The sequence below is a fragment of the Phasianus colchicus genome, chromosome 29 (assembly GCF_987193195.1).
Source record: "Phasianus colchicus chromosome 29, bPhaCol1.hap1.1, whole genome shotgun sequence".
Lineage (NCBI taxonomy): Eukaryota > Metazoa > Chordata > Aves > Galliformes > Phasianidae > Phasianus > Phasianus colchicus.
In genome coordinates, this window is record NC_143464.1 from 2,189,424 (window position 1) to 2,207,029 (window position 17,606).

The window sequence follows — 17,606 nt, forward strand, 5'->3', positions numbered from 1 at the left end:
AGCAGCCATAGCAAGTGTTGGTGACGGGGCAGGCAGAGAGCAATGCCTGTGACAGTGTCACAGAGAATCCTTGTGAGCTCAGGGGAGAGGGGCTGACCTCAGCGGTCACGGAACCCCCCGCTGCCACTCTTGAGCTCCCGCGGCAGGTAAGGCAGCAGGCTGCTCTGCTCCTGGCACTGCGGCCCTCCGGGTGATCCCAGTGCCCAGATCTCAGCCCGGCGCCCATTTGGGCATTTCCCCACCGAGAGAATCCCTTCAGGGACGCTGACGGTGCTTCCGACACCCAACGCTGCTTTCTTTGGATCCCTTGTGCCACCACCGGCCACTGCTGCAGCTGCTACCCTGGGATCAGCACCCAGGCATGGCTCCCCCCACGGCCCCTGCCCACTGCTGGGGACATCCCCTGCTGGCAGGGACGCCGCAGCCCCAGCAGCCAATGGGGCCGTGGCCTGGGGCCGTGTTCCATGGGGAGCCCCCGCAGCCCGCAGGCAGCTGCCCGCTGCAGGCCTCCGGCAGCCCCGTCCTTCTGCCAGCACCTTCGGTGCAGCAGCAGGTGCTCCCCGTGCCCTGCACGCTGCCCGCCAGCTGGGAGCAGGCGGTGGGGCCCTTTGGAGATGCCGTGGTGCTCACGGAGGACCAGGGGCACCCAGCGCCCACCGACGTGTGCCCCCATCCCACCACGGCTCCACTCACCTGCAGCACCGCAGCGCTGGAATCAGGTGGTGAGTTTGGGGCTGCAGAGCGGGCGGCAGGCTGTCCGCACCGGCTGGCTGTGGGAAAGCTGGCATTGCCCCACTGGGGGTTTTCTTGCTTTTCCAGCAGCGACAACGAGCGCAGACGTCTCGCAGGACATCATGGACATCGACGACCTCCTGACGTGGATGAACAGCGGTGTGTTTGGGGGCAGCAGAGCTGGCAGGGAGCTGTTCGCATTGAGCGGGTGTGGGAAAGCTGGCATTGCCCGTGTGGGGATTTTCTTCCCTTTTCCAGAAGTGACATCCAGCACAGAGATCCCGGACGACATCCCGGACATGGATGACCTCCTGGCGTGGGTCAACAACGGTGAGTCTGGGGGCTGCAGAGCTGGTGGGGGGGTGTCTGCATTGGGTGGCTGTGGGAATGCTGTGATCATCATTCTGGGGGATGTTCTTGCTTTTTCAGAAGTGACGAGTCCTCTGGAGGTCCCCCAGCTGAACCAGGACCTGGTTGATGTCCAAGCAGAGGGGACCGATTGCACTGAGACTGTGGAAAACGGTCACAGTGAGCTGCTGCCAGAACTGAACGTCCAGGAAAGGGCAGAGCTGCTGCGGTGGATCGATGCCACGCGGCCACCGAGCCCAGCTGTCCCCAGCAGCCTCGACAGCGCTCCTTTCATCGCAGCGCTCCCTGACTTTCCCTGGGCTGGCACGGGGCTCAGCAGAGAGGCAGAGGCTGATGCCAGGCCCATCAGCGACCTGTTCTGGAGGCAGCCAGCATGCTGTGGGCAGCTCTCCGAGTCGCTGCCCTTTGGGCATCTGACGGAAGAGGCGCGGCAGAGGCAGCCCCGGGTGGTTCTCACCCGCCTGGCGCTGCCACCCGGCTGCATCTCCTGCCACGTGCCAGACGACCCCCACGGGGATGGCACCGAGCCGGCCGAGTGCCCAGCGCCCGCCTGCACCACCGGGAAAGGCAAGAGCAGAGGGCACGAGCAGCGCACTGGCAGCGTCCCAACCAGAAAGAGGGAGCTGCCCCTGGGCCAGGACGCTCCAGGACAGAAACGCCGGCGCTAGGTGAAGCTGGGTGGGCTCAGCACGAGCGGGAGCATCCGCAGAAACCGGCCCACGTGGTGCAGCAGGAGGCACGGCCATAGCCAACAAAGAAGCCTACCTGTAGCCCTGGGCTCCTCGCCGGCCCCAGTGGCACACAGAGAGCAGCAGCAGTGCTCCAGGGGCACCAGCACCGGCCCAGCCCTACCCCTCCAAACCTGGGCTGTCCACAAACGTCATCTTGGACTAGGATGATGTGGGACTGTGTTAAATTAAGTTATGTTAAATCCTGTTAGATTCTGTTCAGTTATGATCAATTATTTTACTTTACATTACGTTATATCATTAAATGTTTTGCATTCACTTTCCTACGCCTCCACCTGCAGTTGTTCATGCAGCTCCAAAACCCCCCAAGGCCCCCTACAGACACCTATGGGGCAGGATGGGGCAGCACAAAGGGCCGTGTCCCAGGCCTGCCCTCACTGGCCCAATTCCACCCCTCCAAAATCCCCTCTCCTCCTCAGTCAGCACTGCCTGGGAATGTAAGGATGGGGAATGGTTGGGGTGGGATTCTGGGAGAGCTGGGGCGGCTCAGCCTGCAGAAGAGGAGGCTCGGTGGATCCCGGGCACAGCCATCAAACCCTGCAGGGAGGTACAGAGAGGACGGAGCCGGGCTGCACCCAGCAGTGCCCAGCAGCAGGACCGGAGGCTCGCACTGCAGCACAGCAGGTTTCCCTGTATGTCACCACTGAGCCCCCAGCTTGGGTCAGCGCCGCTGAATATTTTTGCCAATGATCACAATGCAGGAGATGAGTGCATCTTCGTGAAATCCACCAGGCATCCTAAGGCATGAGGTGCTGCTGGCACTCCTGAGGCTTCTAAGGGACAGCAGGGAAAACCGGAGGGCTGAGGACAGTAGGTGGGGGCTCTTGAAGGGACTTTGAGGTGCTGCGGGTTCAGAATTGCGTTTTTTCCTCATGTTTCACACAGAAGGTGGCAGTTTGGCTCAGCACCTCGAGGTGGCAGCAGGACCCCCAGCAACGGAAGCGTCCGCTGCCCAGAGCCCCGTGTGTGGCTGTGGGAAAGATGGAGGGTGGGATAAACGTAGAACATGCACAGGAGGTTATCAGATCAAACACAAAGTTGGCACCAAGCTTCCCCCAGCAGCTCTTTGCAGGCAGCTCAGTCATCGTCTTTCATTTGCTCCTCACTCGGTCCAAAAGCATTATCCTCATCTGCCAGCAGGTGTTACCCCCGACCTCGTCACTGGGCAGTGCTTCAGCAGCACCAAGTTGCCTCTGTGGCCCTCATTTACCTCACTGCGTTAGCACTCAAATGTTATTCTCATTAAACTACATTCTTTCTTTCCTCCTCCAAATAAAATATTTGTCAGACTAGAGAAATAGAAAGCTGAATCTGGGACACCCACAGTCTGCAAAATAGTCTGGCACGAGGAAACAATGCTGAAGGCCGAGAGAGGTCTGTGCCAAGGAGCGCATCTGCAAGACAAAAGGGAAATATCACCCTGCAGCCTTCTCCTTTAAAGCAGAAGGGAACACCTTGGGTAGACAGAGCACACTTCATATGCCCAAAATCCAGCACGTCAGGCTGGCAAGAGAGGATTCTGAACTGCCATCCTTTATGCTTCCCTCCACAGTGGGGTCTGTCACACAGAGCTGGGTAGGAACTTACTGGGGCCCGGAGCCACAGCCAGGCAGAGCAGCACCAGCCCTGGGCTGTGCAGCCACAGTTACAGCCACAGAGGCCGACAGCAGTCCTGGGGCCTGAAGGCACAGCCAGAGGCCAGCACCGGCCCTGGGGCATACAGATGTGCATTCCTAGTGCTGCTGCTGGTTCCCTGGGACTCCACTGACCACCATGAGGCCGAATTGGTCTTTCCTGGTTTCTATTGGGCTGCACAAAGTCATCCTCGCTTCTCCGTTACTTTACTGCACATAACCCCATTGGGTGACCCCAGTGTTTATTTCCCAAAAGCTGGATCTGGGAGGCGTCCGTTTCCTTCCCTTGTGATGAAGGCACAGAAGCGATGCAGGCACTCGCTGAGGTCACAGTGGTTGCTGGGCTGGGAGCGTTTGTGCCACAGCTGGTGAGCAGAGCTGGTGCTCTGGTGAGCGTGCTGCACGCAGACTGAGCTGTGAGCCTTCCTTGGAGCAGATCACCTGTGAGAGCCCGTCAGAAGCACCGCTGCGGCGTGTGTGTGAGCTGGGCACAGCTCCGGCTGAGCAGGGACCAGGTGAGCTGGGTTTGGTGCCGGCTGCTTGCCGGGAGCTGTCAGGGCAGGAAGGCTGGGCTGGGGAGGAGTTCCCAGCTCCAGCAGTGCCCCTCAGCACGGCTGTTTCCAGGGGAAATGGGTTCTTGTTGTGATTCCATCCCACGATTCGGTGAAGATGATGAAATGTCATTCCTCCCCTGGTCAGTTGCTGCCGGGCCCTCGCCTTCATGTCAGACCCTGACAAGGAAGGAGAGCACAAACATCGTAGAGTTCAAGTCGTGCCTTGCTGCCCTACGGATGGCTGGGTGCAGAGCTGCTGAGGAGATGGAGAAGAGCACTTGCTGACAGAAGCCATGCAGTCAGACACAAGCTGGAGCTAGGGTTGGGCAGCTCTTGCAGCCAGCTGATTTGCAGACATTGCCCTCCTCAAGAGACTGAATTGCGTGGCAGAAGAAAGGTGGGAAAATGCTTCTTCCTCACGATTTGTCACTTGTTGGTGCTTTCTGCAGGATTCCTGTCCAAAAGGAGAGTCTGGGGATCGAGGCAGTCTGAGGAAGAGTGAAGCCAGCTCTTTCCAAGAGCGGGGGAAGTTCCTGCGGAGAGAGCCCTCGGAACTTCAGTTTCCTCTGACACTTCACCGGTCATGTCTCAGCAAGGAGAGGACTGCTATTCCTATTTCTGCCTTGTGAGTGGAAAGGTATGGCTGGGTGTCTTTTGCTTGGTATTTCTTCTTTTTTTCTCATTTTAAGGGACGGGATGGAGCAGGAGGAGCCCTTCTGCTCTTTTGTGACCTCAATAAGTGGTTGGATTCTGCGCTCACTGGGCTAATGATGTGCACATGGCTCAGGCTGTATTTTCCCTTAGTGATAATTAACATCTCAGCACTCTGATATCCTATCTCTGGCACGATCTGAAAGCTCTCTGCAAACCTTGGCTGCCGTTTCCTCCAATGTTTATTCCAGCGCGGCGATTACTGTCGTTTCTGTTTCTCGTTGTATTCTCGGATAGGTTATTAAAAGCTTTGTGTTTGTGTTTTGCTACGTCCCTCTGCCTGCAGTCATTTGTGCTGTGTCACAGCCCCCCAGCTCCCCACGCCCACCTCCGGGGCAGGATGGGGCACCACAGATGGCCACGGTGTCCCTCAGCTGCCACCAGCAGCCCCAGCCCTCCTCTCTCCCTGCAGTCCTTTGTGCAGCGGGATGCAGAGGGCGTTTCACACAGCTCGCCTGCTCTGCCCAGTGCTGTGAATTGCCGTGGGGATGGGCAGCAGGCAGGGCACGGGCGGATGGAGGGGAATCGCATTGGGTCACCGTGGCCAGCAGAGACTCCGGCAGCGGCAGCAGGGGCAGTTCCCATGGAGGGGGGAAGCAGGGGCGGCTGGGCCTGCCGTGCAGACGGACAGACAGGCATCAAGACGCCTCCCACGTCACGGCTCTTCTTGCCCCCACACCGTTTGGCTCCTGGCAGTTTTGTCTGCAGACGGGGACCCGGCCAAGTCTGTACACCCAGAGCAGGATTTTCCAGCTGGCGGCCGCTCACGAGTGCTGTCCCCCCGGGCTGGGGACTGGGGCCACTCCTACTGAACACCTTTATCAATGACCTTGAGCAGGGCACTGAGTGCACCCTCAGTGCGTTCACAGACGGCACCGAGTTCAGAGGGAGCGCTGCTCTGCGAACCTGAGCCGTTCTGTGCTTCTGAGCTTCCACGCTCTCTGCCATTTCCATTCCAAGTCCATCCCGTATGCAGAGCCCAGCCCATATATATCCCATTTCCCGATATCCCTCCCGTATCCATCCCATATCCATATTCCCGCACCCCACATCCCAATCCCACATCCAACATCCCAATCTCACATCCCATATCCCACATCCCAATCCCAATTCCAAATCTCATTCCCCATCCCTCATCCCAACCCCATCTCACACCTGTCAATCCCAATCCCTCATCCCAAATCCCGATCCCAATCCCATCCCCTACAGCAAGAGGGAACACTCCGAGCCCCGCCCCCATCGCAGCTCCGTCCCGCCCCCGGGCTCTCATTGGTCAGGGGCAGTTCCGGCTCATTCGTGCCTCTCACTGGTCAGCGGCAGCGTCGCCGGCTCCGATTGGCTGAGGTGCCGCGCGCGGGAACGGCCGTCGGCAGCCGGCTCTCCCCTCGGACGGCGCCGGTCCCACAGCCGCTGCGCGCCGGAGCTGTCCGGGCAGCACCGAGACGGAACCGCGGCACGACGGGAGCGGTGCTGAGGACAGCGGCCCGGAGGTGCGCGGGAGAACGGCTCCGGGCCGGGGCCGGGGAGAGGAGCCGGCAGCGCTACTCGCGCTGCCCCTCGGGGCTGAGGTGGGGTGTGGGTGCGGGGGGCGGTGGGGGAGATCCGGGGGGATGTGGGAGTTTAGGGGCTGTGGGGATATTGGGGGGTATTGGGGGATATGGGGTACTGTGGGGCTACAGGGGGGCATGGAGTAATGTGGGGATATTGGGGGCTGTGGGGGGTCTGTAGGGGTGGATATGGGGGGATATCGGGGGCTGTGAGGAAACAGGAAGTTATGAGCAGAATGTAGGGGTGATGGGGGCTGTTGGGGCCTCTGGGGGATATGGGGTATAGAAAGCTGTGGGGGACTATAGAAGGGGTATAAGAGGATATGGAACAAGAGGGGGCTGTGGGGGTGATATGGGGAACTGTGGGGGGGGGATCGATATGGGGCTGTGGGTGGCTATAAGGGGTGGGGGGGCTGTAGGGAGGGTTTTAGGGCTATGTGGGCTCTATAGGGGGCTGTTGGGATCTCAGGGGGCTGTCGGGGCGAAATGGGGCTGTAAGGGGCTATACAATTCTATTGGGGAGGTACAGGGGTTGTGGAGGGATATAGGGAGATATGGGGCAATAGTGGGGGTGTTATAGGGGGATATAGAATTATAAGGGGTGTTATAGAGGGATATAGGGTTATAAGGGTTTGTGGTGGGCTGTGAGAGGGTTTGGGGTGATAGGAGGCAGGGGGCTACAGAGAGGGATGTTGTGCTATGAGGGGTTGTGAGGGAGGCTGTGGGGAGGATATAGGGTGGCAGTGGGAGGCTATTGGTGGGTATAGGGAGAATGGGGCTGTAGGGATTATATGGGGGATATGGATTTCAAAGGGGCTGTGTGGGGCCATAGGGTGATACGGGGCTATAGGGTGGGCCATAACGGGATGTGGGGCTAAAAGGCTGTCCCTACCTTTGCCCCCCTACCTTTGCCCCCTCCCTTTCCCCCTTCCATAGCAGGGTGGGTGAAATGCTGGTCATGAAACTTAAATCAGAATTGAAGTTGTATTGGAATAGAATATGATTATTTTGTGGTCTTAAATCTGAAACGTGTTTTCTCCTTAGATGCAGGTATTGTTTAATAAGGACTTTGGAGAAGGTTTCAGTATGAAGTCTCCTGATCAGGAAGAAAGAGGAATGTTTTGGAGGACTTAATCACGAGTGGAGCTGCTGCTGACCCTCCACTTGCAACCAGCAAGCAGGTGAGGATGTTGTGCATCTCAGCCTTTCCTCGCTGCAAGGTACCAGCGATTCAGTCTGTGCTGTGCGGTGATTTTCCACCAGCACTTCTGCTTGTATGTGAGCATCCGCTGACGTCTGATGGCTTTAGGCTGGGCAGACACGGGAAGCACTGCCTGCAGCAGCAGCAGCTGAGCTCTGTGCGCCAGAGGAAGGAATGCGGCGTCTGGAGGAGCAGGAGGAGGAGAGCCTGCGTGACTCTGCGTGTTCTGCAGGGCCGTTCCTCACAGACTGCCACTGACAGACGTTGGGGCACTGCAGAGCCTGTTGGTGCGGAGGAGGTAAAGCGGTGTTGGTGTGTAATGCCAGTTGATCTGTGTGCATGCAGAATGTCCCTGTGTTTGTATTTCTCAGTGTTTGTGGCCCTGCTTTTGTTGAAAGGTGTCAGGCCTCCGTGCGTCTTTGCTCCCCCTCCAGCCGGTTTGGAGAAGTGTCTTTTTGGAAGTGTTTAAGATGGTGAATTTTGCTAGACAGAGTGCTTGTCTAATCCAACCTCTTAACTGCAAGGTTTGTTCTGCAGGTCCTGATGATGGCACAGGCATTAAACAGCCCGGAGCTCATCACTGGGGAGAGGCTGTGCATTGCATTGTGAAGGGAGAGATGGAGGAGGGGTTTGAACAGTGGTGTGCAGGCATGAAAGAAGCTGGTAAGAGAAGAGGTGTGTGTTCTGAGAGCAAGGGCTGTGCGGCTCATCTCTGTGTTTTCCAGGAAATGTGAGGCAGAGCTCTCTGCTCTCTGTTCTTTCTCGCAAGACTGCGGCCCTTCAAAGTGCGCTGTGGATGGGCGGCGCGATGACAGCCCAAGGATGGCAGCAGGAGATGCAGCGCAGCCCTCTCCAGCAGCAAGGTGCATTGGTTTGTCTTGCTTATTCTTGAAGTAGGAGTGTTTAGCTTCCACAGTCGGTGGCTTGATAGCATGTTTTGAAGGCTTTGGGGCCCTTCCTCCGTGTTACTCACATCCTAAGGCAGTGAAGGACTTCCCTTGCTGTGTAGGAATGGTTCCTGTGCAAGGCCATGGTCGTCTGCCTGTAGCAGAGACTGAAGGTGATGGTTTTGTGACTGCAATTATGGAGTTGGCTTTTTAATGGCAGCTACACCCTGCTAACATGCAGCTCTTTCTGACACAGGCAGGAGGTGGGCAGCGGTACTGCAGCTCCTCTGGCAGCTTTGCAGCTGAGTTGGGAAGCAGAAGATGTGGATTTGAAAGAAGAACTCAGTTCCTGGGACGTTCCCCTGTTCTTCCCCTAGCTGTTCCCTTGCCTCAGCCCAAATTCCCCTTGCATTCCTGTAGGTTTCCCTTCCATCCCCCTGGCTGCCCCTTGTTTTCCCCAAGCTTGCCCTCTCCTTTCCCATGACAGCCCACCCATAATTCCCTCAGAGCCCCAATAACCCCCTCAGCATTTCCCCAGCAAGATCCCTGTAGGCACCTCACAACCCCCCACAGAGCCCCATAGCCCTTTCAGGACCTCCTCAGACCTGGTACTCCTCCCCCATAGCTGGCTGGAAACATCGCAAACCTCCACAGTCCCCAGCAGCACCCCATGTCCCTTAGGGACTCCCACTGAGCCCCCTTATTTCCTCCCTCTGTCCTCCCTTGCCACCTCCAGGACCTCCCTGGGATCTCCCCCACAGTCCCTGACACAGGACCCAGGTCACCATTCCAGGAATCCCGTAGCCCACCTGGGGCCCCTCCTCACCTCCGTGTCCTCCCAGATCCCATACAATTGCACAATAATGGGTCAGGGCTGCCTGCTGCAGGAGAGGAATTTGGAGCTGGAGAAGGGGTAGGGTACAGATGTGGGTAACAGTGACGTGTGGGGCATTAGAGACATGGGGGCACAGGAACATGGGAGGATATGGGGATCTGGGCCACAGGCTGCAGGAGCAGAGTGCTGCACAGCAGAAGGCAACGTGTGAGGTAAAGGTGGGACTTGTGGGCATGGGGACATGGGGTGGCATGGGGACGTAGCGGGTCTGGGGGCACGTGGGGAGGGGTTTGGGGTCAGAATGGGGGATGTGGGCCATGTTGGAATGCATGTATTGATTTCTTCCTGAGAGGGGACTGGGGTTCCCTGTGGCCCAAAGGTGGAGACGTGATCCATAACCCCACATGACCCCATAACCCCATAGAACTCTGTGTGACCCCAAGGCTCCACGTGACCCATAGCCGTATGAGCACCATCAGCCCATATGAGGCTGTGGACAGTGATGGGTCAGTTCTTGGGTTGTTCAGGCGGTACTGGAGGGTGGCTGTGGGGCTGCTGTAGAACAGCAGTCTCTATCTGCCCCGACCCTCATCTTGCCCACATGTTGGGGGGCAAGATGGGGGTCAAAAGGGCAATGGGGGGCTATGGAGGGGGTCCCATGATCAGAGCAGATTCCCCACCAGCTGCGTGTGAGGGAACATCAGCCCCACTGAGCTGTGGGTGTGTCCCATAGCTGCCCCATAGCAGCCCCAGAGCCAACCTAGAGCAGCCCCAGAACAGCCCCATCACTGCCCACGGCCCGTGGCCAGCAGCAGTTCCACCGCAGCGGTGTGTTGGGTAAAGGCAGCTCCTAGGTGTGGCTCTGCCCCATAGCTGCCCCAGAGTGCCCCTATAGCCCTCCCATAGGCATCCTTTAACTGCCCCACAACCCTGTACGACTTACCCACATCCCAGCAGATCCCCCCAAGTGCCTTTGGGATGTGCAAGAAACGCTCTCATCTGATGTTCCATTAGGCACAGTTCTCGGTGCAGCAGCAAAGCTCATTTCTTATTGCTCAGATGATTTCCAGCAGCACACAGGTGACACACAGAGCCATGCTGACCATGGCAGGGTGCAGCTTCGTGTTGCAGAGTCCCATAGTGCTGGGTGACCGTGCAAAAGGGGAATCCCACCGCTGATGTTCTCCATCCTTCTCCTTCTGCACCACCATGCATTCCTTCCTCCTCGTGCTGCGCTGCCATCAGAGTTCTTTGTCCATTCCTGCTCCAACAGCCCCAATCTGGGATACCTTTTTTTTGTAAGGAGTTCTGCTGTTTGTTCTGCAGCTGACTTGGATTTCTTCTCCCACTGTCTTGTGAAGGAGTTGATTTGCTTCAGTCCATCCCAGCTCCATTCCTGGTTCAAGTCTCCCTCATTGCCACGCAGCACTGCAGGTCCAGTGCCTTCCCCAGTCTCAGTGGGATCAGTTTGTTCTGTTCTCGTCCACTTAGAGGAACAGAAGCTACCAACCCACCAACCCTTGTGACAGGTATTTCCCTCCAAAGCATTCCTGTCCTTCTTGTGGCCCCTTTGTCCAGTTCCCAGCTCTCCAAACTGAGACGTATGGCTGCAACCCGCCCCATGTCTTCCTTGGGGCAGCTCTGGGGCAGCCCCACTCTGAGGAAGGAGGAGATGCCTTTTCCCCACACACAGTTGGTTCTATGGCCACATGGGGTGAGGACAGGGGGTCGTGGGTCACATGAGGGTCCTGAAGGGTCACAGGGTTATGGGGTTACGTCGGGTTATGGGGTGGCTCAGTGTTATGGGGTCAGATGAGATTGTGGGTCACAGTGATGGGGTCATATGGGATGGTAGGGGCATTTGGGGTGACATGGGGTTATGGGCCACATGGGGTTATATAGTCAAGGTGAGGTGGAGGCAAGGATCCCAGAGTTCTGGGGCCACATGTCAGGGGTTGCAGCGTGATGGGGGCAGGCAGGGTCAGGGAGTCACAGTGTGGTGTGGGGGGTATGGTTCACACAGGGCTGTGGGTCACGTGCAGCCATGGGGTCACACACATACAGGGTTACGTGGTCCTCTTGGGTTCTGGCTCATGTGGGGTTATGGCTCAGGGCCCCACCTTTGGGTCCAGGGACCCCCTGTACAGTCTCACAAAAAAAGAAATGCGCTCCAACACTGCCCCACATCCCCCCTTTTTACCCAAAAATGCTCCCCACATCTCCCCGTTCCCCCCGTGTCCCCATACAACTCCATACCCCTGTGTCCTACCTGCAGCCAACATCCTGCCTACTTAAGAGCAGCATTCTGCCCCCGCAGGCTGTGTTTTCATATCCAGCCCATGTCCCTATATCCCCCATAGCACCCCACAGAGCCCCAGATCTCCTCAAGGACTTTCTCAGACCCAGTACACCTCCCCCAAAGTCTGCCTGGTACCTCACAGAGCCCCACAGTCCCCAGCAGCACCCCATGTCCCCCACTGGGCTCCCTTTCAACCCCTCTATTTCCTCCCTCGGACCCCCCTGACCCATTCCAGGGCCCCCCTGGGATCTCACAGCCCCCCAGAGTCCCTGACAGGACCCCCATCACCGTCCCAGGCCCCCCATAGCCCAACTGGGGCTCTGGTGCTGAACCCGGCGTCCTCGGGGAGCTGTGCCGCAGTGCTGCGCCCTGAGCCCTTGTGCAGTGCTGCAGATCCCAGGGCAGTGGGCGCTGCTCTGCATGTCCCCGCCCGGCCCAGGAACGCCACCCCTGCGCTGTCTGTGAAAGTCTTGCCTTGGCTCCTGGCACATCTTCCATCTGCAGAGCACATGAGGAGTGTCCCTCAGACTGCGGCTCCGGGTTAACCCCGCAGCATCCAAACGAGGAATCCCGCAGCAACCCGCATCTCGGGATGGGGCTGCAGCTGTGCCCCAGTGCCTTCATTACAGGTGTCCTTGCACACGCGCGTGCGTTTGCACAAAGTGTGTGTGCAGGTGTGTGGATACACGTGCGTGTGCATGCACAGGGGTGCAGCAGCTCTGCCTCAGAGCCCTGTGGGCCCGGAGGAGGCACGTGGCTGTGGAGGTGGCTGGGAGCGCACTGCTGGCTGCAGAGCTGCTGGGCGGTGACAGTTTGAAGGGTGAGCGGGGAAGGGGGCCCCTTCCATAGCATCACAGAATCACTCAGGCTGGAAAAGACCTTCAAGATCATCGAGTCCAACCTAACCATCCTACCCTAACTCTAACATCCCTCAGCTAAATCACGTCCCTGAGCACCACATCCAAACTGTTTTTAAACACATCCAGGGATGGTGACTCTAAGACTCCACCATTCCTGCTCTTCCCTGAAGAGCCAAGTACCCAAAGTTTAGGGTTAGGGGAGGAGTTGAAGGTGAGGAGGGCAGAGCACAAGAGCAGGGTCTGTGGGTGTTGGGTGTTCAGGATAGGGATTAGGGGTTAGAACTCACCATTTTGGGGCAGAGATTAAGCAAAAGTTTAGTGAGAGGGCATGGTGTTCTGCTGAATTTTTCAGAACACTGGGTACAGGTAAGCATTACGGATAGGTGTTTTGTTTTGGGCTGCAGGGAAGGCTAGAGTTAAATACAATATTTTAATGCTACCAATTAAAGCTTGGTTTTAGCGTGAGTGGGAGAGTGGGAATCTGTGCAGTCCATTCCTTGGGAATGTTCTTGGCAGCAACTTTTAAAGAAGCCCGGAGCCTTCAGGCACTGCCATGAGGAGATCTCCATTAACGATGGACTTGCTGTGGTGGAAACTGTGTGACAGAAGTGCTCACTGCGTGTCCTTGCTTGTGTTTGCAGCCACACAGCAGCACTGTCACCAAGCCACAGGAGCTGCACGGCTAAGGGGCTATGGGGCTGAGTTTCAGCTCAACACACCACCACCACACCACTGAATTCTGTCTCTCATGCAACCCTGAGCCTTTTCTTGAAAAGTTTCTGTCTCACCTCTGTTGGCTGTTCCATTCCTGAGATGGAAGTGGCACCTGACTCAGGAAGGAGAAGGACACAGAGCTCTGCAGGAGGACCTGCACCACCTGCCCAGCAGCTCTGCGCTACCCCACAGTTGCACTTCCTACCTACAAATTCATGCTCCAGAATGTCCTGAGAGCCGTGGGCAACCTTTCCTGGGCTCTCACGTGTGCTTCAGCTACCCTAGGGCATCGTGGAGGCAGTGCTCACCTCTGTGTGGTAAATGGAAAGAAGCACAGAAGGGAGACTTCAGGGAAAAAGTTAAGCCTCTGAGATGGAACCCATATCCAAGACATTTTCTTACACAAGGTCTCACAGAGACTGAGGAAGAGGGGATCTGACAACCAGCGTGCAAACCAGGTGCTGCTGCTGGCCTGTCAGAGGCACTGACAGATGTGAGCCTGAAAGCACAGACCCCAGCCAGGCGCCAAGGGATGGCCCGTCAGCTATTGCAGGCTGCAGTCACCGCACAGTTTGATTAACAGCTGTATGCTTCGTGCTGGATTATGGGGTGCTGAGAACAGCTGACCCTGGCAGCTCTGTAAATGTCCCACAGGAAGTAAGACAGAAAACGTCATTGCATTCCCGTTGTTTGGATAAGCTTCACAGAGATCCTGGTTCCTTATGGACACTGTGACTGGGCAACACTGCACAGGTACAAACAGAGTAGTACTTGATGTGGATAATGACATTTAAGTGAAAAACATTACAATAATTAAAACACAGAATAAAACATTCAATAAATTACACTTAGAAAACTAATACATAAACAATGTAAGACAGTTTGATTCCATTAAAATCTGTATTACAACTCTTAGATAGGAAAAGGTGGGCAGTTCACTGCTTTCGAAACACATTTGGTCATCAGTTTCCGAAGAGCATCCTTGAGCTCCTGGTTCCTCATGCTGTAGATGAGGGGGTTCACTGCTGGAGGCAGCACCGAGTACAGAAATGACACCACCAGGTCCAGGGATGGGAAGGAAATGGAGGGTGGCTTCAAATGGGCAACCATGGCAGTGCTGAGAAACAGGGAGACCACGGCCAGGTGAGGGAGGCACGTGGAGAAGGCTTTGTGCCGTCCCTGCTCAGAGGGCATCCTCAGCACGGCCCTGAAGATCTGCACATAGGACACAACAATGAATACAAAGCACCCAAAAAACACAAGGACACCAACCACAATAAGCACAACTTCCCTGAGGTAGGCATCTGAGCAGGAGAGCTTGAGGATGTGGGGAATTTCACAGAAGAACTGATCCACTGCATTGCCTTGGCAGAGAGGCAGTGAAAATGTGCTGGCAGTGTGCAGCAAAGCATTGAGAACCCCAGCGCCCCAGGCAGCTGCTGCCATGGTGACACAAGCTCTGCTGTCCATCAAGGTCCCGTAGTGCAGGGGCTTGCAGATGGCAACGTAGCGGTCATAGGACATGATGGTGAGAATGAAATACTCTGCTGAAAAGAAAAAGAAAAAGAAAAAGACCTGTGCAGCACATCCTGAGTAGGAGATATGCCTGGTGTCCCAGAGGGCATTGGCCATGGCTTTGGGGAGAGTGGTGGAGATGCAGCCCAGGTCGAGGAGGGCGAGGTTGAGGAGGAAGAAGTACATGGGGGTGTGCAGGCGGTGGTGGCAGGCTACGGCTGTGCTGATGAGGCCGTTGCCCAGGAGGGCAGCCAGGTAGATGCCCAGCAAGAGCCAGAAGTGCAGGAGCTGCAGCTGCCGCGTGTCTGCCAACGCCAGCAGGAGGAACTCGCTGATGGAGCTGCTGTTGGGCATCTGCAGTTCCTGGGCAGGGAGTCCTGTGCAGAGTGCAGAAGATAATGTCAAGATCATTCTCAGAGGCACTCCTTCTGCTATAATTTTTTCTTTTTTTTTCTTTCTCTCTGCACAATGTTCATTTAGCTCCATAACTTCAATTTAATTTCATGAAGTTTAGCATTCCATAAGCAGAAGACGAGTATGCAGCTTATATATTTTTCTCTTTTTTTAATCTTATCCCATCTCCCTGGATATTTTCATCTCTTTCCCTGTCTTTAACCCAACTGCTTTTAAAGCACCCAGTCCCATCCTATGTGCCATTACATTTCTGCTAGAGAAAGCTGCCCGACTGCAGGTTAATTTCATTATTCATGTCTGGAGAATACGACAGTATTGTAATTTTGTTCTATCCTTCAAGAGAGGAGAGGCTGAATGCACATTGTGTGATTGGTCACAGAACGAGTGAGAATAGTGTGAATCAGGAGTCTCAGAGATGTGTTCTAAGTGAACAGCCCCATCTAGATTTCTGCCTCCAGTCCTTTCCCTTCCCCTGCCTTGTCTCTCCTCTTGCACAGTGTCCTTAGAAACATTCAGGCATGCAGTGAATCTGTGAGTCCCCTGCCCCAGGCAGAAGCTGTGGCAGCTGAAGGCCCCTGCCCTGAGGGGGGAAGCCCTCATATGGAACAAGTCATTTTCATAATAAAGAAACACAGACTCTCTGCATCCTGATCTGCAATGGGAAGTCCCTGGTTTAGTGCTCCCTCCAGTAAAAGCAGCAGCACTGCCTGCAGCCAGAGACTTACCGTGTCTATGGCTGTGAGCAGTGTTCCTTCCGTGAGCTCACAGCCTGCTCACACTCCACATAGACTGTAACTCTCCTTCCTCTCTCTTCTATCCTCATGTCACCTGCGGATCATGCCCCCAGCCCTGCTGTGCTGTGCAGAAGAGCTGCTCCTGGGCACAGCTGTCTCTCTGCAGCACTGCCCCCTTGTAGGAGCTTCCTGTGTCCCAGGAGCCTGGCCCAACTCAGCAACAGAGGATGTGATTTTTTTTTCCCCAGGTAATCTCCCTTGAGATGTCCCTGCATCTCCATGGCCAACAGCTCCTGAAAAACAACCGTGTCATGACTTTACTTTGAAATCTGCTTAGTTAACCACCAAACGTCCGGTGGACAGTGACTAATTCCAGACATATGATTAGAGAGTGTTTGCTGAAACAAAAAGGACACACTGAGAAGGTCAGGAAGGGTGGACTTCCCCTGGGCAGGGCACTGATCCAGCTGAGGTAGTGCAGGCATTTCATCGCTAGTTGGAAACTCTGGGGCTGAAATCAGATTCTGCTCCCCACGGACCAACAGGAGTTTCAGAGATTCCTCTGGTTCAGTTCAGATGTGCACAAGGAGTTGCCTGCATGTGAGCTGCTGCTCCGAGTCCTTGGTCCTTCAGCGGGGAGTCAGTTGCCCAACACAGGCCCTGGGTGATGACCAAGGTGCCTGGGGTGCTCCTGGATGTGTGCTAGTGCTTGGGAAGTGCGTGGGAAATCCCTGACTTAGACACCTCCTTTCCTTCCTGAGCATCAGCTGAGGGCCAGAGAGGGGATGGAGATATTCTTGGCCATCCTAAATGATATCTGACCCATGCATTTATGGCAATTTATGGCACTTGTGTGTCTTTTTTCACTTTTCTCCATGGAGCATGCAGAGGTATGCAGCTGACTAAATGGATGAGCTCTCAAAAGAAGAGGCAGATCTTTCTCTGTTCTACATCTGCTGAATATTCTGGAGCTCAAGGCACGACAGAGCTAACACATCTGTATTGTTTAACAGAAAACACTTCAGTTTTCTATGGGCTCTCAAGCAAACGGTGTCAGAAGCAGCCACGTCCTGTCATGTGATGTCATGCCAGTTCTCCAGGCTGTCCAGCACACTCACATGCAGCTGCAAATGCAGCCCAGGGCCTTCAGGAAAGACATATCCAGGAGTGTCTGTGCTGCTTAGTCAACTTGACGCCCCACAGTGGATCCAATGCCTTTGTGCCATCTTCAGAAAGACAATGGATGCACTGAATCCAATGACCCATCCTGAATAGGTTGTTTTCTTCTGTGCTTTTTCACTATTGTGAACACCAGCACATGCTGGGCTAGAAAGCTTTGAAGAGTTGCAGACCTGAGGTCTTGTTTGGATCTCAGGGATGTGGTTAAATGGCTTCCAAAAGAGACAAGGAAGGGCAACTGCCCTTTCAGAGAGTGCACTGAGCTCATCTTGGGGGAGGCAGAGCAGCCAGGTCAGAGTGAATGGCAATGGCAATGGCAAACAGAGGAGACCAACGGTGTCTGTTCCTGGCTTCCTGATCAGGAAGAGCAAGTGGAAGGTGCCCTTTACATGCAGATGGGAGCCTCGTGTTGTCAGGCCCTTGTCCCATTTGGGGGCTTTTTCCACTGCAGTATCTGCTGCAGGGACAGCAGAGCAGGGCATGCACCATCCAGAAGAACCCTGGAGAGCACAGCTGGCAGCTTCTTGACCAAGCCATAGAGGAACCAAAGAGCAGAGGTGCTCTGCTGCATCTCATACTGCCAAGGAAGGGTTGATAGGGAATGTGAATGTGAAAGAGAACCTGGTCTGCAGTGGCCATGGGATGGTGGAGCTGAGGAATCTGAAGGGAGGG

General features: G+C 55.7%; 2 protein-coding genes and 2 long non-coding RNA genes across 9 annotated transcripts; 3 read left to right on the top strand and 1 right to left on the bottom strand.

The window, feature by feature from the left end:
* The first annotated feature begins 282 nt into the window (after positions 1-282).
* LOC149914554 (uncharacterized) lies at positions 283-2,400 on the top strand. The gene is made up of 4 exons (XM_090126631.1): positions 283-722; positions 820-891; positions 991-1,062; positions 1,162-2,400. Exons 1-4 carry the CDS (start codon positions 362-364, stop codon positions 1,767-1,769), a joined length of 1,113 nt encoding a protein of 370 aa, XP_089982757.1. The 5' UTR covers positions 283-361; the 3' UTR covers positions 1,770-2,400.
* A 1,257-nt stretch (positions 2,401-3,657) lies between these two features.
* LOC149914555 (uncharacterized) lies at positions 3,658-5,628 on the top strand. Its single transcript, XR_016460364.1, has 3 exons — positions 3,658-3,999; positions 4,488-4,675; positions 5,162-5,628. It is a non-coding gene; the product is annotated as an uncharacterized LOC149914555 (long non-coding RNA).
* A 512-nt stretch (positions 5,629-6,140) lies between these two features.
* LOC149914556 (uncharacterized) lies at positions 6,141-12,126 on the top strand. 6 transcript variants are annotated; one of them, XR_016460395.1, is made up of 5 exons: positions 6,141-6,239; positions 7,341-7,477; positions 7,606-7,795; positions 8,035-8,360; positions 8,641-11,343. It is a non-coding gene; the product is annotated as an uncharacterized LOC149914556 (long non-coding RNA). The 6 variants fall into 6 exon arrangements; XR_016460397.1 differs by lacking the exon at positions 6,141-6,239 and adding an exon at positions 12,023-12,126 and having other exon boundaries at positions 7,177-7,477; positions 8,641-10,748; XR_016460396.1 differs by lacking the exon at positions 6,141-6,239 and adding an exon at positions 8,507-8,557 and having other exon boundaries at positions 7,177-7,477.
* Positions 12,127-14,004: 1,878 nt separating this feature from the next.
* Positions 14,005-14,961, bottom strand: LOC149914557 (olfactory receptor 14C36-like). The gene has a single exon (XM_090126518.1). It carries the CDS (start codon positions 14,959-14,961, stop codon positions 14,005-14,007), a length of 957 nt encoding a protein of 318 aa, XP_089982644.1.
* Between the last annotated feature and the right edge of the window lie 2,645 nt (positions 14,962-17,606).

Coding starts and splice junctions, on each gene's coding strand:
- LOC149914554 (XM_090126631.1), top strand. CDS start 362: ATGGCTCCCCCCACGGCCCCTGCCCACTGCTGGGGACATCCCCTGCTG. Junction 723..819: donor CGCAGCGCTGGAATCAGGTG/GTGAGTTTGGGG, acceptor TTGCTTTTCCAG/CAGCGACAACGAGCGCAGAC. Junction 892..990: donor CCTGACGTGGATGAACAGCG/GTGTGTTTGGGG, acceptor TCCCTTTTCCAG/AAGTGACATCCAGCACAGAG.
- LOC149914557 (XM_090126518.1), bottom strand. CDS start 14,961: ATGCCCAACAGCAGCTCCATCAGCGAGTTCCTCCTGCTGGCGTTGGCA.